Raw genomic sequence first — 24,897 nt, 5'->3', positions numbered from 1 at the left:
ACACACACCACACTCCCTGTGCACGAATTTTGTGCACTGGGCCTCTAGAGAGGGATATGCTAATTAGTCACAACCAATATGCAAATTGACCATCAGTCCAGCACACAAGATGGCTGCCCCCATGTGGTCAAAGATGGCCTGCAGGGTAGGGCAGTTGTGGGTAATCTGGCCAGCAGGGGAGGGCAATTGGGTGGACCAGGCCTGCAAGTGAGAGCATTTGGGGGCAACCAGGCCTGCAGGGGTGGGCAGTTAGGGGCGACCAGGCCAGCAGGGGAGGGCAGTTAGGAGCAATCGGGCTGGCAGGGGAGCAGTTAGACATCGATCAGGCTGGCAAGGGAGTGGTTAGGGGCCATCACGCAGGCAGGTGAGTGTTTGGGGGCCACCAGTCCTGGATTGTGACAGGGGTCCTAGATTGGAGAGGGTGCAGGCTTGGCTGAGGGACACACACACACACACCTGTGCATGAATTTTGTGCCCTGGGCCTCTAGTCAACACTAATAAAAGAGAAACATGCAAATTTGTGTCACTCTACTACGCCCACCATCCAATCAGATGAGTATGCAAATTAACCCAACAAAGATGGCGGTTAATTTGCATACACAGGCAGGGAGCGAAGACTGAAGAAGGCTCCGGCCCGAGTGAAGACTGAAGAGGCTTGGCCTCTCCGCTGAGGCCGCAGCGAAGAAGCCAAGCCTCGTGCGGCTGCAGCAGAGAAGCCAAGCTTCTACGGAGCTGGAGGCTTGGGTTGCCCTTGGCGATGGAGGAAGCCAAGCTTCCCACCTTGGCTGCCGCTCAAGGGAGAGAACAACACACAGGCACAGCCAGGAGCCTGAGAGATCAACACAGAGGGGCACCTGCTCCAAGCCTCCACGGTGTTGCTGGGGGCAGGCCCCCAGTGGAGACACACACACACACACACACACACACACACACACAGGGCGCCTGCTCTGAGCCTCTGCTGCCATCAATAGGACATCCACTGAGGGCTCCCGGACAGTGAGGGGGCAGGCTGGGCTGAGGAACCCCCACCCCCCAGTGCACGAATTTCGTGCACCGGGCCTCTAGTATATGTAATAAAAGCTATGTGAATGGCCGAAACCGGTTTGGCTCAGTGGATAGAGCATCGGCCTGCGGACTAAAGGGTCCCGGGTTCGATATCGGTCAAGGGCATGTACCTGGGTTGCGGGCATATCCCCAGTGGGGGATGTGCAGGAGGCAGCTGATCGATGTTTCTCTCTCATCGATGTTTCTAACTCTCTATCTCTCTCCCTTCCTCTCTGTAAAAAATCAATAAAATATGTTAAAAAAAAACATAAAAAAAAAGCTATGTGAATGGTTTTAGGACCATTGTTAAGTAAAATAAGGGTTACCTGAAGGCAAGCACTGCAATACTACAGCTGGATCTGAGTTGGCTACTAATTGTCTAATGTGTAGGCAAGCACTGTATACACCCAGGCGTGGGCAAAAGTAGGTTTACAGTTGTGAGTACATGAAACAGAGTTGATTCTTATTAATTACTGTATTTTCCATATGAACAACCCTGTATACAGTGTGACTATGTTAGACCAAGAAATGAAGCACTTTGTGGGCAGGATGGAGCATAACAGCTTGAGATTTTATAACAATACTTAGAACTTGCAATTTAAAACTTAGGAATTATTTCTGGAATTTTTCATTTAATATTTTTGGATTATGATTGACTACAGGTAACTGAAACCATGCAAACCAAAATCATGGATAAGGGGGTTCTTGCTGTGTTGTCTTTGGCAGCTTTTGAAGGTATGGCAGAGTTGAGTTGTGACAGAGATGTATATTGTTACACTCTCCTTGCCTCACAGTTACTGCTCTGTGCACTATAAATCCCAGAGTTGCCACATACCTATACAGTGTTTCAAGTGCTGTTTATCACCACACTGCTACATTTTGTTTTATTATTAGTGCATACTCATCCTGTCAAAGCAAGAAATGTGCTTTTAAGCCACAATGGGGTAGAAATTATTTTGTCTCAAATTAGAAAGCAAAGCATTGAATTATCATTGTAGGTATGCTGAAAAGATACAGTATACATCCACATTACCGGACTGTAAGCACTCATTATAATATTCCCACTTACAGCAAAGCAACTGTCAGAAAAATTGGGAAATTTAAAATAATATCTTATCAGCAAAATTTCCTCATAAAAATTAATGAAAATGAGGCTTTAACCAAAGTAAATTTCTGAGTGGCTCTTTTGTTAGTCAAGTAAAGAAAGCCATTTTCTAATAGTGATTCTGTTTCATGTTCAATTGCAGCAGCCAAAGAAATATGTGTAGAAAAAATAAACAAGTTAAAAGTTTGATGAGGACAGTCTCAGGGTTGAAAATATTGGGAGCAACATCAATAATCAATTAAAAAACAATGCATATGATTTTTAGTGGTTTTCTTTGGCTCTTGATGAGTCGGTGGATGTTACTAATATGGCTTAGTTGTTAATTTGAGGAATCTAGTGGAGTGACTGAAGAACATGTCTCTGTGATAGTCTTCTGTAGGAAACCTATAGGTGAAATATGTTTAAAGTTAAGAAAAATACTAATTTAATACAGCCTGAAATGGAATTGGCTAAGTTGTGCTAAAACTTTTGGTGGTGAATATGTATGAAGAAGAAAAAGGCATAGTTGATCAAATTTACAAAGCTTGTGAAGTATTCAGAGCTTATCATTATTGATTGTATTACTTATCACAATGTACTTTGTGGAAAATACTTGGATCTGTGTTTTATTGAACCACAGTGAGCTTATTTACTCTTGTAGAGTTAACTGTTACCAATCCATTAATTTCTATCAGAAATACAAAAAGAGCCCTAACTGAACAAAAAAAGTAGCACTCAACCACTATTATCATGCCCTGAATGGCTCTATAAATTAATTTTTGTTATAGCCTAGATAATGTTTATTAAAATTCAACCTAAAATTACAAACTGAAATAGTACTTATACTGTAACTAGAGGCCCAGTGCACAAATTCATGCAGCAGTGGGGTCCCTTGACCTGGCCTTCAGGATAGGGCCAAAACAAGCTCTCCAAGGGACCCCACCGGTGCATGATTAGGACCAGGAAAGGGACACAGGAGGTTGGCCAGCCAGGGAGGGACCATGTGGGGGAGGGCTCCAGGGAATGGCCAGCCCATCTCACTCAGTTCCTATGGGCCCGGACCCCAGCAGCAAGCTAATCTACCTGTCTGAATGTCTGCCCCCTGGTAGTCAGTGCACGTCATAGCGAGCAATTGAGCATCCTTAGCATATCATTAGAATATTACACTTTGATTGGTTGAACAGACAACCGGACACTTAACATACTAGGTTTTTATTATATTATGAGTCGGTGGATGTTACCAATATGGCTTAGTTGTTAATTATAGAGGATAGTCATTTTGATGACAATTAACAAGTGTCTAGCCACTTTATATATTTTTCATTCTTTCAAAGGTTAAAAGAACATGAGCCCTAACTGGTTTGGCTTAGTGGATAAAGCATTGGCCTACAGACTGAAAGGTCCCAGGTTCAATTCCAGTCAAGGGGACATGCCTGGGTTGTGGGCTCAACCTTAGTGGGGGACATGCAGGAGGCAGCCAATCAATGGTTCTCATCATGTTTCCCTCTCCCTCTCCCTTCCTATCTGAAATCAATAAAAATATATTTTAAAAAATTTTTAAAGAAATATTCCCACACAAAATTTCAGCAGATATGTTTTTTGAGCCCAAAAAACAATTCCAGAAAGTTTTAGACCTCATTTTAATTACAAAAGGAATTTTCCATATTTAAAATTAATTAAACTGTGCAGTTAAATTGGAAGTGGTTCATTTGCAATATAATGATATACTAAAAGGCAATATCAAAAGAACAATTTAGCAGAATTGCGCAAATTTTTGCCAAGTTACGAATATGCTAAATTAAAAGCATATGTTTGTTCATTGATAGCCATATTTGGTGGTACTGATGTTCTTGAAAAACATTTTTAAATACTAAATATGTATAATCTCATACAGATCATCATTAACAGATCAACAGTTGCAATAAATTTTGTGATAGGAGTCTCTAACTTTTGAACCCAATTAAATGAAGTTATCCTCAATAAAGAAATTTAATTCTTCTCATTAGTAGACCTATATTTAAAAATTTGCTACTAAACTATTATATTTTTAATTTTTCAATAAAATACGTTGGAGATTTAATTTCTTTTCTTCTTATATAAGTGCCTGCATAATGTCCTCAAATTTGCTCTCTTGGTCTGCAAACCCTAAAGTCTTCATTATCTGGCACTTTACTAGTAGTATATGCATTTTTGCTAACCTCTGCTACATACTCACAGAAAGAGAGAGATGATTTCCCAAGGAACTCATTCTCCAAAAAAAAAAAAAAAAAGAAAAGAAAATGAAGATCTCTGGGTACAATAATACTAAAATTAGGAAAAGTGAAAATAAATGTTTAATGTCATATACAATGAACTTAGTTTTTGTAATACTATATGAATAAATATATGAATGAGTTCCCTAAGTGCCCACTAAAATTATCAACTTCAAAACTGATACTAGGAGCAGCAATCATGCTTTCCTGAACTTGTACATGAGATGTCTGGCAATAGTGTAGATAATTAGAAAGATTGTTCTGAACCAATAGTGTAATTTAAAATTTTTTGCCTGAATCTCCCTTAATTTTTCAGATAATAAAACTTTTAGCTGATTTGTTTAGTTATCTTTTCCTAGAAATTGTTTTATTCTTGAGTAAGTGTTGATTCTTTTTATACCCTGTCTTGTTTGGAGGGAATATAAGGTGGAGTGGAACTAGATATTATTTTGAGATATTGTTAGATTCTAGGGTCCTTTAAAGAGTTCAAACAGTCCTGACCAGTTTGGCTCAGTGGATAGAGCGTCGACCTGCGGACTGAAGGGTCCCAGGTTCGATTCCTGTCAAGGGCATGTATCTTGGTTGCAGGCACATCCCCAGTAGGGGGTGTGCAGGAAGTAGCAGATCGATGTTTCTCTCTTGTCGATGTTTCTAGCTCTCTATCCCTCTCCCTTCCTCTCTATAAAAAAATCAATAAAATATGTTTTTTTTTAAAAAAGAGTTCAGATAGCATTTTATGGGGAATCTACAATACAATATATAAAGATTTACTAATATTACAGGGCAACTTGGAAGATCAGGCATCTGAGCTTGACCTTAACGGATGGCTAGAATTTAAGTTTCGGAGTTTTGTATTTGTGAGAGCAATCCATGTGGAGGGAGGTGTAAGTAAGGAAAGCAGAAAGCAGTCAATGATGGTTTGGTGGGAGATGGATGTGGATGGGTACTTTGGGGCTTGAATATTCAGCTAAGAGGAATGGACTTTAATGACAAATATTTATTTTTATTTCTTTATTGATTTCAGAGGGAGGGAGAGGGAGAGAGAGATACAAACATCAGTGATGAAAGAGAATCATTGAACGGCTGCCTCCTGCTCACACCCCACCAGGGATTGAGCCTGCAATCCAGGCACATGTCTCCAGCCGGAATCGAATCCAGGACCCTTGAGTCCTCTATCCACCGAGCCAAACCGGCCAGGGCTACTGACAAATATTTCTAAGTTTGTCGTAGTGTTGGACACTCAGAGGTACTTATTGGATAAAAATTGGGGAGCTATTTAAGAAACCTTGAGCAGGAGAAATGCTAGGTATAACAGGGTGTTCAGTTGCTGATAGTCAGAATAGCTGGATTTGCTAAATCTTAACCAAGACCAGTTGACATTTGTCTTAACATGTAGTCCTTTTTTTCTAATTACCAGTACTGCCAGTTTAACCAAAGCCCTGTAATACTATAATAGTTTCTTTCTTTCTGTAGTTTCCAGTCTTTCATTTTCTGAATATTTTAATTTGTATAAATGCCTGTTTTTCTGATTATGATGAGTAATTTGCACATAGAAAATTTTCACATATTTGTTCTACTAGGTGAATAACTGAAAGTCATTGCTTAGTCTTTTGGAATAGACTGGTGGCATATATAGGGTCTTCCAAAATAACTTTTACGCAACAGTTATAATAGGATTATCTACCTTTTAAGTGAGTCTCACTCCAAATTGGGCAATATCAACTGGCATTTCCTTGGAGGAGGTGACCTTTATAGTATTCATTCTTCAGTGTTTGTAATCTTAGATTGCTTAAACAGTACAATCTAATGGGCTGTTTGAGTGTTTCCTTTTAAGCACTTAATATATGATTATAGGTCTAGAAAAACTAGGTAAGTTATTAATATTAAATAGCCTTTGTATTTTTACCTTAGGTATCTTAATGCAATTCAGACAATGTGTCCACATATTCTTCGCTATTTGACTACAGCAGTCATAACAAACAAAGATGTTCGAAAACGCCGGCAGGTCCTAAAAGATCTAGTCAAAGTGATTCAACAGGTAAAAACTTAAATCTATATTGATTTCTTTTTTTTTTTTTAATATGCCTTTTTGTTCCCCAAGAACTACTCATTTTAAGGTAAAGATGTTTTAAAAATAGGAGGAAAGTATACATGAAGAAGAGCCCAAGAGTCCCAAATGGATATTTACTCTCTTTAAGCTCAAGATATAATGTTAGATGTGGTATGAATGATACTGTTCTCTGCTAGGTGGATATTTAATATACACTGTATATTAGTGTTGCTCTTACTGCAAAGAGTGAAAGATCTGGAGCCTAGAACTGTTTGTTGGGAGGTCACTGTCTGCATAATTTCAGAGTAATGGCCTTTACATTGACTACAATAGTAGTTTCCAAGTTGTGTAACAGCTGCGGCCCTACTCGTTCATTTAGTGAGTCTCTCAACAATCACTGTGAGTTAGAAAAGAACCTAAATATTTACTTGACATAAGAATAAATTAAATTTAAAAATGCAATTTCCTTCAGTAGGGTGTAAATACTATTATACTTGGGTAAGTTCATCACTGTTTATTAAGGGATACTTTTGGGACCAGAGGAATTTGAAAGCTTTTAGGATGGTTCTAGGATGAGAATTTAGAGAACTTGGTCTGGAAGGCATTAAAAGCTTAAGGTGTGGCCTGGAATCAGGATACAAGCAATTGCTTTGAGAAGATAAATACTAGGTAATTTGCTAGAAATTAATGGGAATGGAGGAGAAAATAGGAAGATTGGCATAGTCTAGGGACAATCTACCAAACAATGTTGAATTAGATCCAGTTTGACCTTTGACTTTATTTTACAGGAGTCTTACACATATAAAGACCCAATTACAGAGTTTGTTGAATGTTTATATGTTAACTTTGACTTTGATGGGGCTCAGAAAAAGCTGAGGGAATGTGAATCAGTAAGTATGAATTTTTTCTTATACATTAATAGCATTCTTAAATTTTTATATATTGTAAGAATTAACCTTGCAGTGTTTTATTAAAGTAATTCTATCAGGAATGTATATTAATCTTAAAGTGGCATATTTTTTAGAAATGTGCTGGGATGAAAACATTTTTAATGTTGTTGCCATGTGTGTATCCTTTTAGTTAGGACAGCTTGTTAAACATTGAGTGTATTATAAATTCACACATACACCCATAATTCCATGTCTTATCCTGAATAAGTAAATATGTGAAATATTTAATATCTATGGGCAAGGTTGTTTGGAATTGCATATCACAACTATGATTCCTAATTTGTTTTGTAAGTGGGCCTATTTTTAGAAATTTTCACTATTATATTTAACATTTGCTATAAATCAGGCAAGCTAAAAGTGTGATTTTTATAACTACAGTTTCTTCTCTTGGTTAGTGCAAACTAAAGTACCCTCAGAGCAACTGAAAGAGTTAGGTTTATGGGTATGTTGTTTTTCTTTTAATTAAGTTAGTTTTGAAGTTTTAACAAGTTAAGCCAAGACTTTACCTATTAAATGCGTTTACCAAATCCACAAGTTACTATATGTCCATTTCATTTTTGAACCCGAATATTAGCACAATGATGGACCAAATATGTTGAAGGACTAAGATTCCTTTCTCTAAGAAAGAGAAAATTATCATGTAAATATACCTTCTGAGGTGATTTTTAAACTTTGGACAAAATTTAAATTAGAATCTAGTGTAATATGTGTTCATATAGTCATCAATATTACTAACATGTCATATAGCATTATTAAGTATTTCTGTGTATCTTATATTAAGTATCTAGGCCTTGCTAAGACAGAGGAGCCCTTGGTTGCTATTAAAATGTTCTCTTAATTATGATACCATCCCTTGAATATTTTTCCTTTGTAGATTTACAAATCTATTAACTATCACAGAAATATGCATATCTTTGCTTCATTCATAACTATTTGAAATAACTGGAAAAGATATGCTATCTATAGAGCATTTATGTAGGAGAATGGACAGTACAAAGCTAATCTGTCACAATATTGTTCAAATCATCACTGGAACAAGGAAACATTGCAGTTCTTACGTCTTTTTCTTATAGCGTTTACTTGTTTAACTTATATTAGAAGCTTCAATATAGTGTGCTAGAAAGTGTTGTGTAGAACTTGTGATCATAGATGAGAGAATTCTAGTGAATTGGAACAATTAGTAAAGCAAACGAAGTTAATGAGTCAAGTGCCATTAATTTTTTTCTTTTACATTTTATACACATAGGTGCTTGTGAATGACTTCTTCTTGGTGGCTTGTCTTGAGGATTTTATTGAAAATGCTCGTCTCTTCATATTTGAGACTTTTTGTCGCATCCACCAGTGTATCAGCATAAAGTAAGAACATCCTGATTTGATTTGTATTTTATACTTTTAAATTTCTAAAAATTTCCATTTATTGTAAAGTACACTTAATAGGATTCTAGTTAATTGAATTTTTTTTTGCTTTAGAAGAAAAAGGAAACAGTCTGATAGAGATTAAAAATTGTAACTTTTGTTTGAATTCTGGGTTATCAGACTCAAAAATATCTTTAGCTTCTGTGTGTGGCACAGCGTGATTTTTGAAAACGATAACTTCAAGGCAATGTTATTTATCAGTTACTTTTTAAAAAGACTACTATAATAGGAAGAAAAGAGGAGAATATAGTTTTAGAGTGGTTTTCAGCAGGAGTTCAAATAAGGATTTAGCCCTTAGTAAATCGGAAATATTCTTGAAAGACCACATTTGGTAATCATTTCAGTTAATTGAGTTTGTTTTATTTGATTATATATTTGAATTCTTATATAGTAAACTCCAATGACATCTTAAAATGTTGAAACATGGAAAAATTATGGTGAATTTTAGTTGAAATGTTCTCTATTGTGTGAGAAAAGTATTGGGGGGGAAATGTGAAACTTACATAACCTATTAGAAACTAATTTTATGTATTAGAATTTGAAAAATAACCAATTCCTTTGGCCACAGATGAAGACAAACAGTAAATACTCCATAATATTTTAAAACTTATTACTTTAATGTTTGCCTCTTAGGAATTGTGTGTAGACCAAAGTTTTTCTTTAGTGACTTTTGTTTTTGCTAAGGCATCCATACTTGCTTGCCTAATTTTAGTGGTTGTTATTGAAGTGGGTTATTCAGAGCTAGAAGTATAGCGTGATCATGGGACTTTTCCTATGGGAATTAAAGCTTTGACTTAAGGTTTTTTAGTATTTTACTATAGCTAGCAGATCCATACTTTTAAAAGTCTGATTCTCTTAAAGAATACTTGCACGTTCCTAGTATGTTGTGGTTGTGAAATAGATAGGTGTCACTTATCTGTATGTGTCTATATGTGGGACTCTGCTGGACAATAGGTACCAGAATGCTAGCATTGCTTTTTTTTTTTTTTTTTTTCCTTTTAAGATTTATAATCAGGCTTGTGAAAGAAGGGTGCTAATATTTTTATTTCCCTTGTTGAAATTTCCCCATATTTAGAATTTGATCACTTGGGTGTTTTTTTTGAAGCAGATTTTCCTTTTGATACCTTTAGCACTCAGTATACTAACTTTGTACAGTGTAGATGCTCATAAATATTTGTTGAGTGAATACATTTCTTTCCTTGGTATTAGTGAGCTCATATTTTTGTCCATGACAGTGCTTTGTCACTTTGGTGTGTGCTTTGAGAGTACCATGAATAAGAAAGTTTGTTCCAGTTTTAGTCCTTTTTATTAACTCTGGGGCCTTATACTCATTATTTTGCTTCTTATGATTCGGTTTACTATCCTTACCAGTAAAATAGATAAAAGTATTTGTCCTATCTACTTATTTGAGATGTGTAGCTCAAATAAGATACTATAGTGGGACTGCTACACTAAACTTTTATGTAACATTATCATTACCTAAGAATTTTTCTAAAAATATATTTTTCTTGATTTCAAAGAGAAAGAGAGAGATAGAAACATCAATGATGAGAGAGAAGCATTGATCGGCTGCCTCTTGCACGCCCCGCACTGGGAATCAAACCTGCAACACGGGCCTGTGCCTTGACTGAGAATCAAATCCTGATCTTTTGGTTCATAGGTTGACGCTCAGCCACTGAGCCATGCCGTCCAGGCTTAGTGTATTTTTTTATTTTTTATCATTTTACTAGAGGCCTGGTGCACGAAATTTGTGCACGGGGGGTTGGGGCAGGGTTGTGTTCCTCAGCCCAACCTGCACCCTCTCCAATCTGGGATCCCTCTCACAATCCAAGACTGCTGGCTCCCAACCACTCGTCTGCCTGCCTAATTGCCCCTAACCGCTTCTGCCTGCCAGCCTGATCATCCCCTAACCACTCCCCTGCCAGTCTGATCGACGCGTAATGGCTCCCCTGCCCGCCCGATTGTCCCTAACTGCCCTCCCCTGCAGGCCGGTTGCCCCCAACTGTCCTCCCCTGCAGGCCTGGTCACCCCTAACTGCCCTCCCGTGTTGGCCCGGTCACCCCTAACTTCTCTCATTTGCCAGGCTGGTCACCCTTAACTGCCCTCCCCTGCGGGCCTGATTGCCTCCAACTGCCCTCCCCTGCAGACCTGGTCCATCCCAACTGCCCACCCCTGCGGGCCATCTTGTGTCCACATGGTGGTGGCCATCTTGTTTGTTGGAGTGATGGTTAATTTGCATATTACCTCTTTATTATATAGGATTTATTTATGTATTTATTTATTTTATTTTAATCCTCACCGGAGGATATTTTTTCCATTGATTTTTAGAGAGAGTGGGAGGAAGGGAGAAGGAGGGGAGAAGGAGGGGAGAAAGAGAGAAACATGTGAGAGAGAAACACAGACTGGTTGCCTGATGCACTCTCCCCAGATGGGGGCAGGGATCAAACCTGCAAATGAGGTATGTGCCCTTGACTGGGAATCAAACCTGAGACCCTTTGGTTGGCAGGCCAACACTCCAACCACTGAGAAAACTGGCTTGGCTAGGATATTTTTGTTTGTTTGTTTTTAACTTATTTTTTAATTACAGTTGGCAAACAATATTATATTAGTTTTAGGTGTACAACATAGTGATTAAAAGTTTATATACTTTACGGAGTTATCACTTTGACAAATCTAGTACCTGTATGGCACCATACATAGTTATTATGGTACTAGAGGCCCAATGCACGAAGATTCGTGCAAGAATGGGCCTTCCTTCCCCTGGCTTCCGGCACCGCCTTCGCTCTGGCCAGAGCTGCTTTTCTTCCTTCCCACGCTGCCCAGAGGCCCAGGTGCGGAACGCCTGTGTCATCGCCATGGCGTCGACGCAAGCATCCCACTCCTGCGCCCCCCCCCCCCCCCAGCCACTCAGTGTCTGTGTATGCAAATTAACCTGCCAATTTTGTTGGGTTAATTTGCATACTCACTCCTGATTGGCTGGTAGGCTTCACAAAGGTTTGGTCAATTTGCATCTTTCGTTTTTATTAGTGTAGATTACTGACTATATTTTCTATGCTGTACTTTACATTCCTGTGACTATTTTATAACTATCAAATTGTACTTCTTAACCTCTTCACCTTTTTCACCCATTCCACAACCCCCAGGCTATCTTGTAACTAACTACCAATTTGTAGTAGTCCTTGTATCTGAGTTTGTTACATTTTTGTTCCTTTTTTTTATTGCACATATAAGTGAAATCATACAATATTTCTCTTTTTCTGTATTATTTCACTTAGCATAATGACCCTTTAGGTACATCCATGTTGTTGCAAATGGTGAGATTTTATTCTTTTTTTTTTAAGGCTGAGTACTATACTGTTGTATATAACCACATTTCTATTCATTCATATGTTGGAAACTTTGGCTGCTTCCATATCCTGGCTATTATAAATAATGCTGCAGTGAACATAGGCATGTGTATATCTTTTCATGTTTTGGATTTCTTTGGATAAATACCCACATTTGAAATTACTGGGTCATATGATTATTTAATTTTTTGAGGGCCCTCTATACTGTTTTCCACAGTGGCTTCACCAATCTGCATTCCCACCAATAGTGCACAAGGGTTTCTTTTTCTCCACATCCTTGCTAGCATTTGTTTCTTAACCTATTAGTGATTTATTAATGATAGCTGTTCTGACAGGTATGAGGTGATATCTCATTGTGGTTTTAATTTTTATTTCCATGATGATTAGTGGTGTTGATTGCCTTTTCATATGTCTGTTGGTCATCTGTATATCCTCTTTGGAGAAATGTCTATTTAGGTTTTCTGCCTGTTTTTTGGTTGAATTGTTTGGGGGTTTTGGTGTTGTTTGAGTTTCTTACATATTTGGGATATTAACCCCTTATTGGATGTATTATTGGCATATACCTTCTCTCATTCAGTAGTTTTTCTTTTCTAAAGTCCAGAAATCTTTTCTCTCTTATTTCCTTTTTACTTGGGTTATTTAAACATTTTTGGCTACCTGTAGAATGTTTTACTGATTTAGATGATTTTGAATAGATAGATTAATGCATTTTCTTCAAATATTAAGGAATAATTTTAGAGCTATAAGAAATCATAGGAAGTTCTAATTGAACAACACACAGTTATTAAGTCATTGACAATAGGACTTCCCAATAGAACTTTCTACATTGATGGAAATGTTTTATTTTTGCATTGTTCACTATGGTAGCCAATAGCCACATGTGGCATTTGAGCACTTTAAATGTGGCTCAGGTTTCAAGTTATAGAACCATGGTTTTTAAATTTGTGTGTGTAGGGCTTGTTTTCAAATGTGATGCTAAATATCTATGAGTGTGTGTGTGTATTTATTTATTTATTTATTTATTTATGTACAGTTCACCTTGAACAACACAGGTTTGCAATGCATGGGTCCACTTCTATGCAGATTTTTTTAAATAAATAAAAAGTATTAACATTTTCTCTAGTTTATTGTAAGAATACAGTACATAGTGCATATAACATACAAAATACGTGTTAATCAACTGTTTATGTTATTGATAAGAGTTTAGTTAGCTCATTTTTGGGGGAATCAAAAGTTCTACGCAGAATTGTGTGCAGAGGATTGTTGCCCCGAACCCCTGTATTGTTTATGAGTGAACTGTGTGTGTGTAAGCAGATCAGATCAGAGCTCCTTCATCCTGTCTAGCCTGTCCCTTTATTCAGCTTCTCTCTTGGCTGCTAAGGCATCTCTGTTTAACCTTGGAAACAGTTCTGGAAACAGAATTCTACAAAGCACTGATTGGGTACACTTCCTTCTTGATTGTAGCTGGAAACTGAAGGCTGGTTAAGTCTTACTTAATGACAGAGCCTGTGTTTACTAGGTCTCTGACATTCATTGTGTTGTACCTCACTGTGAACTTTTATTTTTTCATTGTTGAACAGTTGATATTTTTAGACATAACAGATTTAGATGAATTTATCAGGAGTTTGTCACTTGAGCTAGAGGATAAAAATGAAAATCATAAGTCATTGTTTCATTCTTTGTCACAGAATCTCTGTAGAGTTTTATTTTGTTTTATTTTACAAATACAGAGTCTCTGAAGCTACCCCAAATTTTCTGGATCAAATTTCCTAAGTATGCTGTGCTATGATGTGTAATAGGGCTACTATATTGTAGTTTAAGAATGGGTATTTCAAAGCACATCCAGGATTGAGACCCACTGCATCATGTTGCAATTTTTAGGCATCTAGTTACAACCTGCTAGAGCAGCAATTTTTAACTGGTGGACTACAAGAATTTTTAAAACATGCAATTCTTGACTTTTTAGTCATGGGCACTGACTTCTTTTCAAATAAAAGAATGACAACCAACACAACAATAGCCATCTGGTGTGAATGAATCAAAATTATACCTATTTTTTTAGTTTGGCAAAAAAGTATATTTTTTTGGTGTGCTGTAGAATTTTAGTAAATAGTTTATGTGCATGAGATGATAAAGATTAAAAATCTCTGTTCTAGAGTAATCGAGTGAAAAATCAGTGGTTTAATATCTTTAGTATATAATGAAGAAAGTAGGGGCAGAGTGGAAAGTGTAGCATCATGTGAGAAAAGAAATATTCTTCTTAGAGCAACAATGAGATCTCAGGTTGTAAGATTCAAGAGAAGATAGGGCATCCACTCAGTAGGACTCAGTCCTGGGGGTAGGCCTCTTTATGTTTATAATGGGTTAAGAATATGGCTGACTATAAGTTAAGCTTTTATAAATAGGGCAAACTCCAAGATTATGATCAATTGAGGTAATGTTTACCTTTAAAGAATACATTAAGAAAATTGTTAATGTATTGTTCTCCAATCCAGAGGTTTTTAAACATAAAAAGAATAGATTTTCTGGCTTAACCTGGACCTTCTGAATCAGAATCTCTGGGATCAGAGCTTGAGAATCTGGGTTTAAAGCTTCCCAGGTGATTCTTTTACAATTAACCTTGGGGAATCATTGTTTTAAGTTAGTGATTTGTAGTCCTAACTGCATATTAGATCAAGTGGGAAGTTGTTATTTTATTTTAAGAAAAAAAAGATGGAAAAATAATGGATGACTGAGCTCAAAGCCTAGAAATGAAAATGTTCTCTGGAGGAAGATCTCAGTATCTGTATTTTTTATAGCTCCTAAATAATTTTGATGCAAAACCTCCTTTTTTCATTGTACTTTTTATTTTGAGATGATTATAGATTTATAAGCAGTTGTAAAAAATAGAGATCCCCTGTGTTCTTTATACAATTTCTGTCAATCTTGCAAAACAGCATCACAACCAGCATATTGATAGTGAAACATTCAGATACAGAACATTTTTGTCACCACAAAGATCCTTAATTGGCTCTTTTATATCCATACCCACTCTCCCCCCTCTTTCCCCCCACTGCCACCTTTCTTTAACCCCTGGCAACCAATCATTTGTTCGTCATTTCTATTATTTTGCCTTTTCAAGAATATGCAAAAACTTTTTTAAAAGGTAGTGTTCAACTTTATAAAAAAGTTAAATATGTTATGTGTAGTGATCTGTGTATATAAAAGCCTAAGCGACCGGCTGACCATTCTGTAGCTATGACATGCACTGACCACCAGGGGGCAGATGCTCAATGCATGAGCAGAAACCACAGGCATGGAAACATGGAATAAACTGACGAATCTCAGAGGGAAGGAGGGAGGGCGGAAAGAGCGTCTGCCCCCTGGTGGTCAGTGTTCATCATAGCAACTGGTCTTTCAGTCGCTTAGGCCAGTGGTTCTCAACCTTCTGGCCCTTTAAATACAGTTCCTCATGTTGTGACCCAGCCATTAAATTATTTTTGTTGCTACTTCATAACTGTAATATTGCTACTGTTATGAATCGTAATGTAAATATCTGATATGCAGGATGGTCTTAGGCGACCCCTGTGAAAGGGTTGTTTGACTGCCAAAGGGGTCGCGACCCACAGGTTGAGAACCACTGGCTTAAGTATACTAAATATATATATATATATATATATATATATATATATATATATAATAACAACAGTATAACTAAGTTATTCAATAAGAAAATATTACAAGTGTGAATAAGCAACTTTCTGGCCAGGCATTGAGAAGATAAGATAGCAGGGAGCACATACTCAGAACTTAAAATCCAGAAAAAGAAACAGATATTAAATAAAGATAAAGTTATAAACTATGGTAGATGTTTTGAAAAAAAATACAGAGTAATTAGGATGACATGGACATGATTTATATAATGCAAAATCTGAAGTAATTTGAAATAAAATTTCAGTAAACCCTTATATCTGTAAATGGCTTATCTTTAAGTCTCAAAGTAGACTTATTTTCACTGTATACTAATTATGAAAAATTACTACATTCACTAATTTATGCTTGCCTATCTCTGCCTCTAATTTAAAGTTATTTGATATTCAGTCCCCCCCCCCCTTTTTTTTTAATAGCAGGGAAAGGGAAGCATTTGTCTCTGGCCTCCTTTTTTCTTCAGCTGACAAATTTCAGATGCTGAATAGAACAGTATTGAGTTTATTGTCTATTAAAAAGTTATTTCCATTTATGATTTGGAACATTTCTCTGTTGATAAGTTTCTTCACTAAATGGTTGTAGGCACATATGATAGTCATCTCTCTATTAAAATGCATATTAAAAATGTTTTTATCCCTTTATATACAACTCTGTAGATTTGTAGGCTAAGTTATGAATCTGTTTACCATAAAATATGCAACATATGTCAAAAAAGATTACTGTGGTGGGATTTAATTTAGTATAGCTGAATAGCTTATTAGATATGGTGTGTGTCCGAAATTTAAAAGCTGTTCTAGAATAATTCTTGGACCCATTTTCAATTGTAGATAAAAACAAAGTATGGAAGCAATAATTTTAATGTGTGTGATAAACATATTGGAGCTTACATTAATATAATTTCCCTATAGAAGGTTAGTTTTGACTTTTCACAAAATATTTGCCAACTGCTTTTGCATTTCCTTAAGTTATGAGGTTATTTCTACTTTGCTTATTTTATTAACATATGTGGGTCAAAGACTATGTACTTAAAACTAAGTTTTTAGACTCAGTTAATGTCCTTTTTACTTTTTCATTAGTATGTTGGCAGATAAGCTGAACATGACTCCAGAAGAAGCGGAAAGGTGGATTGTCAATTTGATTAGAAATGCAAGACTGGATGCCAAGATTGATTCCAAATTAGTGAGTATTAAGCTAACTGTCCTACATAACTAGATAGCAGTTGCTGGTTACTTTATACTTTTTCCTGAATATTCATTAGGAAACTTTAGTCTATTAAGAATTTGTTGTGTTTTAATGTATAATAATAGTTCTTTGAAGGAAACAGCAACCTCCTATTTTTTTGATTGGGTAAATATTGTCATCTCTCTAGTACAGGGGTGGGCAAACTTTTTGACTTGAGGGCCACAATGGGTTCTTAAACTGGACCGGAGGGCCAGAACAAAAGCATGGATGGAGTGTTTGTGTGAACTAATATAAATTCAAAGTAAACATCATTACATAAAAGGGTATGGTCTTTTTTGTTTGTTTGTTTTATTCATTTCAAAAGGGCTGGATCCGGCCCGCAGGCCATAGTTTGCCCATGGCTGCTCTAGTACATAAAAATGTGCAGCAGTCATTTAATGTTGTCATGTCATGCTTATGATGTACCTGGGAAATGGTCATTAACATTACAGGATCAATTTTCCTCTGTCTTATTTTAGGGTCATGTGGTTATGGGTAACAATGCAGTCTCACCCTATCAGCAAGTGATTGAAAAGACCAAAAGCCTTTCATTTAGAAGCCAGATGTTGGCCATGAATATTGAGAAGAAACTTAATCAGAATAGTAGGTCAGAGGTAAGAACCACACATTTTCTGTTTGTATGGGATTTAGCAATACTGTAACATAATTGTTAAATGGACTTACTTTGAGAACATTGTAATATCAGTTGTATCTGATTTTGCATTTCTATTTGTTGGGGGTATGAACATTTTGTTTAAATTACTAAATGAAAGAGAATTTTTCTTAGATGGATTACATGCATTTGTTAGGGAAAGTAAAAGAAAATTAGAGTTTCCTTTTACTCTTATTGTGTGACTTCATGAACTCATTTCCTCAGGGTTTTCAACACATAATTTTGATAGTGGAAGGTGACAAGTTATATGTATAGCCCTCTTTTAAGTGCTTGAAGTTTGTTTTTTTAAATCTAAAGAAACGCTTCTGTTAAATGTGATTTTATTATATCTGTTAGTGTTAATCTTTTAAAATTTGATTTTATCAGATTTAACTTTTTCAGAAAATATATCCCCCTTTTTGATAGAGATCCTACATATTAGACATTAAAACAACTTGCATGACTTTGTAATTTTGGAATTCTAGACCACTTTTAACTCTCTAGCCATTGTGTTTATGTGTAAATGGGGAATGTGAAGTTTTAAGGAAGCAGCATTGAAACATTCAAGGACCTCATTTGGTTGAAGTTTTAGCAACAGGTTTGTGTCCTTAGCAGTCCTTAAAAGAGAAGGATGAATTAGGAAATTATTGTCAATGCCTATTCCAATCAAGTGTAGAATAACTGAGCATGAAAAATATCTTTTATATAACGGATTTTTTGTATGATTTGGGATCAATTTGTATTGATTTTTAGTATAATATTTTGTCATTGTTATACTTCATAATTGGTCAAAAATATCAGATGGTATTTTGATATGTTTATTTTGCTCTAAGTGGAACATCTGACATTTAACAGTTGCAGAGGTTGTTAAAATCTTAGAGAATGGTTTGGCAGGAATAGTGCTAAAAGGAAATGCTAGTATCACTTTTTCTAAGTTTTTTCAAAAATTACTTTTTTTCTTACCCTCTCTTTTTTTATATTTTAGGCTCCTAACTGGGCAACTCAAGACTCTGGCTTCTACTGAAGAACTGTAAAGGAAAAAAAACAAGAAAACTATACAAGTGAAGATAATAAGTCCATTATATAAAGGGTGACATACATTGCAGAAACAACATCTTGAGTATAAATTTTGGAGAATTTGAATAAAATTGGCTGTGTTTCATTATCTTGTGAACTTCCTTGTGTATACAAGTATATGTGTTTTTCAACGTTTTATTTTGAAATAATTGTAGATTTACAGGAAGTTGCAAAAACATTACAAAGAGAGCCCCTGTAACCTAAACCTAGTTTCCCCCAGTATTTTCCATTTATGTTACTACTAGAGGCCCGGTGCACAAAAATTTGTGCACTTGGGAGGATCCCTCAGCCCGGCCTGTGCCCTCTCACAGTCTGGGACCCCTCAGGGGATGACCCTGGGGGGATTGGGCCTAAGCTGGCAGTCAGACGTCCCTCTGGCACCTCGGGAGCCCTCAGGGGATGTCCACGTGCCAGCGAGGAACAGGCCTAAGCTGCAGTCAGACATCCTTAGCTCTGCTGAGGAGGCGGGAAAGGCTCCCATCACCACCGCTGTACTGGCAGCCATCAGCCTGGCTTGTGGCTGAGCAGACTTCCCCCTGTGGGAGCGCACTGACCACCAGGAGCAGCTCCTGCATTGAGCATCTGCCCCCTGGTAGTCAGTGTGTGTCATAGTGACCAATTCCCAGTCATTCTGCTATTAGGGTCATTTTGCATATTACCCTTTTATTATATAGGAGTGCCTGGCCAGCCTGCGTGAGGGGCCGATGGCTGTTTGCAGGCTGGCCACAGCCCCTTCAGTGTGGGGGTCCCCACTGGGGTGCCTGACCATCCTGGGTGAGGGGCTGAGGGCCATTTGCAGGCTGGCCATAGCCCCTTCAAGGTGGGGAGTCCTGCTGGGGTGCCTGGCCAGTCTGGGTGAGGGGCTGATGGCTGTTTGCAGGCTGGCCACAACCCCCATCCACCGAAGCTCCCAGTGGAGGCTGGCTGGAAGCAGGTATCTGAGATTTATTTAGCTTCTATAATTGAAACTTTGTTGCCATGAGCAGAGGCCACAACCGGCTCAGTGCAGGTGGGAAGCTTGGCTTCTTCCATCGCCCAGGCAACCAAGCCTCCTGCTTGCTCCAGCTCCATGGCTGCCAGCCACCATCTTGGTTGGATTAATTTGCATATAGTTGCTCTGATTGGCAGGTGGGCATGGTTTTGCAAAGGTATGGTCAATTAGCATCTTTGTCTTTTATTAATGCAGATAGTAATATCAACCAGGATACTGACATTTGTACATTGTGTGTCCATAGCTCAAACTATCATTGTGAAGATCTCTTTCATGCTACCTCTTTGTAGGCACATGTACCCACCATTCCCACACATGCTAATCCCTGGCAACCACTAATTTGTTATCCATCTCTATAATTTTGTCGTTACAAGAATATTACAGAAATGGAACTATATAATGTCACCTTTGAGATTAGCTTTCACTACTCATCATAATGCCCTTGAAATCTATCCAAGCTGTCAGACACATCAGTAGTTGTTCCTTTGTATTACTAAGTTGTATTCCTTGGTATTGATGTACCACATTGTTTAACCATGTGCCTGTTGAAAGGTATTTGCGGGCTGTGACACATAAAGCTGCTGTTTCTTAATTTCTTAGTTCAAGTGGCTCCTTAGTCATTCACTAAGCAGCTACAGAGACTAAATAGTATAAGTTGAATTTTTTTTTTTTTAATCCTCACCTGAGGATATGTCCCTATTAATTTTAGGGAGAGAGAGAAACATCAATGTGAGAGAAAAGCATCAATCAGCTGCCCGCTGTATGCGCCCCAACTGAGGATCAAACATGCACTGTAGATATGTGCCCTGGCTGGGAATTGAACCTGTAACCTTTTGGTGTATGGGATGACCCTCCAGAATAGCCACCTGGCCAGGGCATAAGCTGAATTTTGTAAATGCCTCGAATATTTTAAACAACGCACAAGGTTTATTGCACACCCAAGATATTTAACATGTCTTGATTGAGTCTCCTTTACACATAACTGGTTGATTTTTTTTCTTTGGTTGTTGAATTAAAACCCAGTCCCATAACAGAAAATTCTGTTTCTGCTATCAGGGCATGGTATGGAGATAAGATATATGGATATTGTTTTATTTGACATCTGATTAGACCATCCTCAACATTCAGTTAAGTTTAGAGAATACAGGTCTGATTTGGCCCAGGTGCTATGGTTTCAGATCTCTGGTTTGCAGTGTAGTTCTCAACTATCGCCCAAAACTAAAGCTAATGAGAGGATTACTGGTCAAGGTAAGCCAAATGGTACTTTTTTATTCATCTCTGACCAGTGTTGTGAAAACACCCAGTTTAGAGGATCATTTGTACAAAATGGTCAAGGTTCAGAGAGAAAGTACTCAAAAGTGGCATATGAGTAACTACTTGGAAACAGATCCTTACCTCGTGTAGGATCTAATTCCATGGATCAAAAGTATAGATATATAAGAAATATGTATCTATAAAAGTATAGATATATAAGAGCTATAGTTACATAAAACTATATAAAATTGCATATATTACTCAGGATATGTAGAAATGGGATGAATGTTAAAATGCCTGTTTCCCTCGTTATCAGTGACACAAGGGTAAAAAGTTCTTAGACATAATTAATCCTCACTTTTTGTCTTAATGTAGCTCAACCAAGCTACATTAATAGCAAAGATTTCTATGTGATAACGGTAGTTAAAAGCAAGTCCAACAGTTAGTTAATGTGCCTTAGTGGAGTAGTAAAACCCCAGGGAAGAATGATAGGAAGCTAATATTTTTTACTCTGTTAGGCATTTTCACATCTATATCTCTAAACAACCCTAAGGAATCAAGCATTTGAGTACCTGGAAAACTGAAATTTTGGTGCTAATATTTGTATACTACTGATGAGAAAGCATACTCAGATGGTTACTTAAGGTCATATCTAGTTAATGTTTAAGCAAGGAATTGAAAACGCCTTTTCAGTTATATCACACTGCCTTCACATTATTATTGCCTTATGAATCCTTCGAGACTAAATTTACAGTAGGTGAAGGGATATATGTTTAGTAAGTTGTAAATGAGGATCTTGATCCACAAAACTAAATCATGCTATTATATATTTTTTTCTATCAGTATCATTGGATACTAGTTGCTCCACACACAAAAAAAATAAACACCAAAGCATTGAAACATACAAAACTATGATGACTATCTGAATGTTTTTCTATTTATGCTCTGCTCCTTTAAGGTTATCCTGTATAGTAAAACCCTAATATGCAAATTGACCAAATGGTGGAATAACCAGTAGCTATGACATGTACTGACCACCAGAGGGCAGGCACTCAATGCAGGAGCTGACCCCTGGTGGTTAGTGTGCTCCCACAGGGGGAGTGCTGCTCAGCCAGAAGCTGGGTGAGCGCAGTGGTGGGCCTAAGCTGGCACTCAGATATACCCCAAGGGGTCCCAGACTGCAAGAAAGTGCAGGATGGACAGAGGGAACTCCCCTCCCCCTTCCCCCCCAGTGCATGAATGTCATGTATGCATAATTATATGCATTATAGTCCATTATATGCATAATTAGTCCATTATATGCATAATTAATGTTTGCTTTTTCTACCACTTTGTTCTTTTCACATACTGCTGGACTTTGAAAGATAATGCAGTATGAATTCCTAGTATCAATCAGGAAAAAAAACTATATAAACTAATGGCCAGCCCTAGCTGGGTGGCTCAATTGATTGGGGCTTCCTCGTGTATACCAAAAGGTTACAGGTTCAAATCCCAGTCAGGCATATACCTGGGTTGCAGATTCTATCCCTGCTCCAGCTCATATGGAAGGCAACCAATTGATATTTCTCTCATCAGTATTTCCCTTTCTGAAATCAATAGGGTCATAATTGTGGGTGAGAATTACAAAAAAAAAAAAAAAAAAGAATGACCATTTTTACACATTGCCAACATTTGTTCATCATTAATATGCATTTGAGAGCGTAGATTATGTACTGATTAATTTTCTTTTGTGCGTTTCTTTCCCATTAAATAGTGAGACCCTCCTAAGTAACAGCAGCTTTTTACAGGCTCTGGGACACATCCAAGAAGAGTTCATGAACATTACATTAAAGAGTTGTCTCTTTTTAAAAAGATTTTATGCATTCACAAGCATTTGTGTTTATGCTTTTAAAAATGGGAGGTATACAAAAGAATATATATTCAGTTGAAAAAAAAAATAAAACCAATACCCATTTAGCCAGTGCCTCCTACCTGCTACTCAGCTTAAGAAATATAATGGTCCTAGTACTTTGGAAGAGCTTGTGCGCCTCTCACTAATCTTATTTTCCTCTTTACCCCTGTAAGTAACCACTATCGTGATTTTTGCATTAGTTCTTTCACTTGTATTTGTGGTTTTATCCTATATATGTATTCCCAACAATGTTTAGTTTTGCATGTTTTTGACATGTATTTAGTTGAAATCGTACTTGATATCCTGTCTTGTTTTTCTAGACACTGAGATTCATCCATGTTGACTTATTCATGTTGGTATATTTGGCTTTAGTTAATTCTTTTTCACTTCTTCATAGTATTAACATTGTCTGATTTATACCATAATTAATTACTTGAAGTGTTTATGAATACAGTGTTTTTATCGTCTTGCTTGCCTGGAGTTTTAGGAACCAGTCTGATGGTCATGTTTCTGTTAACTAGAGAGATAAATTTATTTTCTTTTATTATGATTACTAACATATGGGTTTATTTCTATCATCATTATGAGTTTTCTACTTTTCCAATTTGGATTTTTACCCCTTATGGTTCCATTTTTCTCTCCGACTATTTAGGCATCTAAACATTGTATTTTTATTATAGAGGTCACCCTACAAATTTCAACATGTGTGTTTTGAAGTCTTAAAATTAGTATCTCTGCCCCCCAATAATAGGAGGAAGGCTTTTACTGCTATCATCTTCCTAGACAGTTATTTTTGTCCATAATCTGTCCTTTATATTGCAACCTTAACATTTTGACATTTTGTATAATTTTTTCTTGTTTATCCCTTTTGTAATTAAACTTTTTTTCTCAGATTGCTTCTAGGATTTCCTTTTCATTGGTGTTCTTCAGTGTCACTACAATATATACCTAAGTGAATTTTCAAGAAATTAATACTGCTTGGAATTCACTGGACCTCCTATGTCTGAAAATAGCTTTTGTCTCAACAATTGTAGAAAATTATTTCTTTGGATATTTCTTCTTCTTGGTTCTCTGGTTTTTGAGTTTCTATTCCAGAAAAATCTTACTCCCTGTCATATTTTTGTTATCTCTGACATCTGTGCTGCATTTCATTTGGAGTAATTTCTTGATATCTGTCTTCTAGTTCATTAAAGACCTCTTCTACTGTGTCTAATTTGCTGTTAAATGTCCACTGAATTTCTTATTTTAATAATGTTTTTCATCGTGTTAGTCTCTTATGCTATTACTAGAGGCTCAGTGTACGAAATTTGTGCATGGTTAGGGGCCTTCTGGCTGCTGGCTGGGGCCTTCCTTCGTTCCGTGCTGCCCCCTAGTCGTCAGCGCTTGTCATAGCAAGGGATCGGTCTCGGTCGAACTCCCACAGGGACAATTTGCATATTAGCAATATATATAGCCCGGTGCACAAAAATTTGTGCACTCGGAAGGGGGGGGGGGTCCCTCAGCCCGGCCTGTGCCCTCGCAGTCTGGGACCCCTTGGGAGATAATGACCTGCTGACTTAGGCCTGCTCCCGGGTGGCAGAGGGCAGGCCCAATCCCTAGGTGCAGCCCCTGGTTGGGCTCAGAGCAGGGCCGATTGGGGAGTTGGGGCGCCTTCCTCAGTCATGCACAGAGCAGGGCGGATTGGGAGGTTGCGATGCCACCCTCAGTCACGCTCAGGGTAGGGCCAATTGGGGGGTTGGGGCACCACCCCCTGTCACACTCAAGGCAGGGTTGATGGGGAGATTGCGGCGCCACCCCCTGTCACGCACAGAGCAGGGCCCATCAGGGGGGTTGGGGCTCCGTACCCTGTCATGCACAGAGCAGGGCCCATCAGGGGGGTTGGGGCTCCGTACCCTGTCATGCACAGAGCAGGGTCAATCAGGGGGTTGGGGATCTCCCCCCTGTCACTCACAGAGTAGGGCCAATAGGGGAGTTGGGGCAC

The 24,897-nt window shown here is 37.6% G+C and overlaps 1 protein-coding gene across 2 annotated transcripts in view; it reads left to right on the top strand.

The window, feature by feature from the left end:
• EIF3E (eukaryotic translation initiation factor 3 subunit E) overlaps nucleotides 1-18,868 on the top strand; it is a 43,191-nt gene extending 24,323 nt beyond the window's left edge. For both annotated transcript variants that reach the window (XM_081111376.1, XM_081111377.1), the window contains 6 exons: nucleotides 6,292-6,418; nucleotides 7,219-7,320; nucleotides 8,627-8,736; nucleotides 16,907-17,009; nucleotides 17,531-17,665; nucleotides 18,689-18,868. In XM_081111376.1, coding sequence (XP_080967502.1) covers nucleotides 6,292-6,418; nucleotides 7,219-7,320; nucleotides 8,627-8,736; nucleotides 16,907-17,009; nucleotides 17,531-17,665; nucleotides 18,689-18,727 — 616 coding nt within the window. In that variant the 3' untranslated portion in view covers nucleotides 18,728-18,868. The remainder of the gene's footprint in view (nucleotides 1-6,291; nucleotides 6,419-7,218; nucleotides 7,321-8,626; nucleotides 8,737-16,906; nucleotides 17,010-17,530; nucleotides 17,666-18,688) is intronic.
• The last annotated feature ends 6,029 nt before the right edge of the window (nucleotides 18,869-24,897 follow it).

Source organism: Myotis nattereri (assembly GCF_964212035.1).
Source record: "Myotis nattereri genome assembly, chromosome: 17".
Taxonomy (NCBI): Eukaryota; Metazoa; Chordata; class Mammalia; order Chiroptera; family Vespertilionidae; genus Myotis; species Myotis nattereri.
This window is presented reverse-complemented; position numbering and strand designations above follow the sequence as displayed.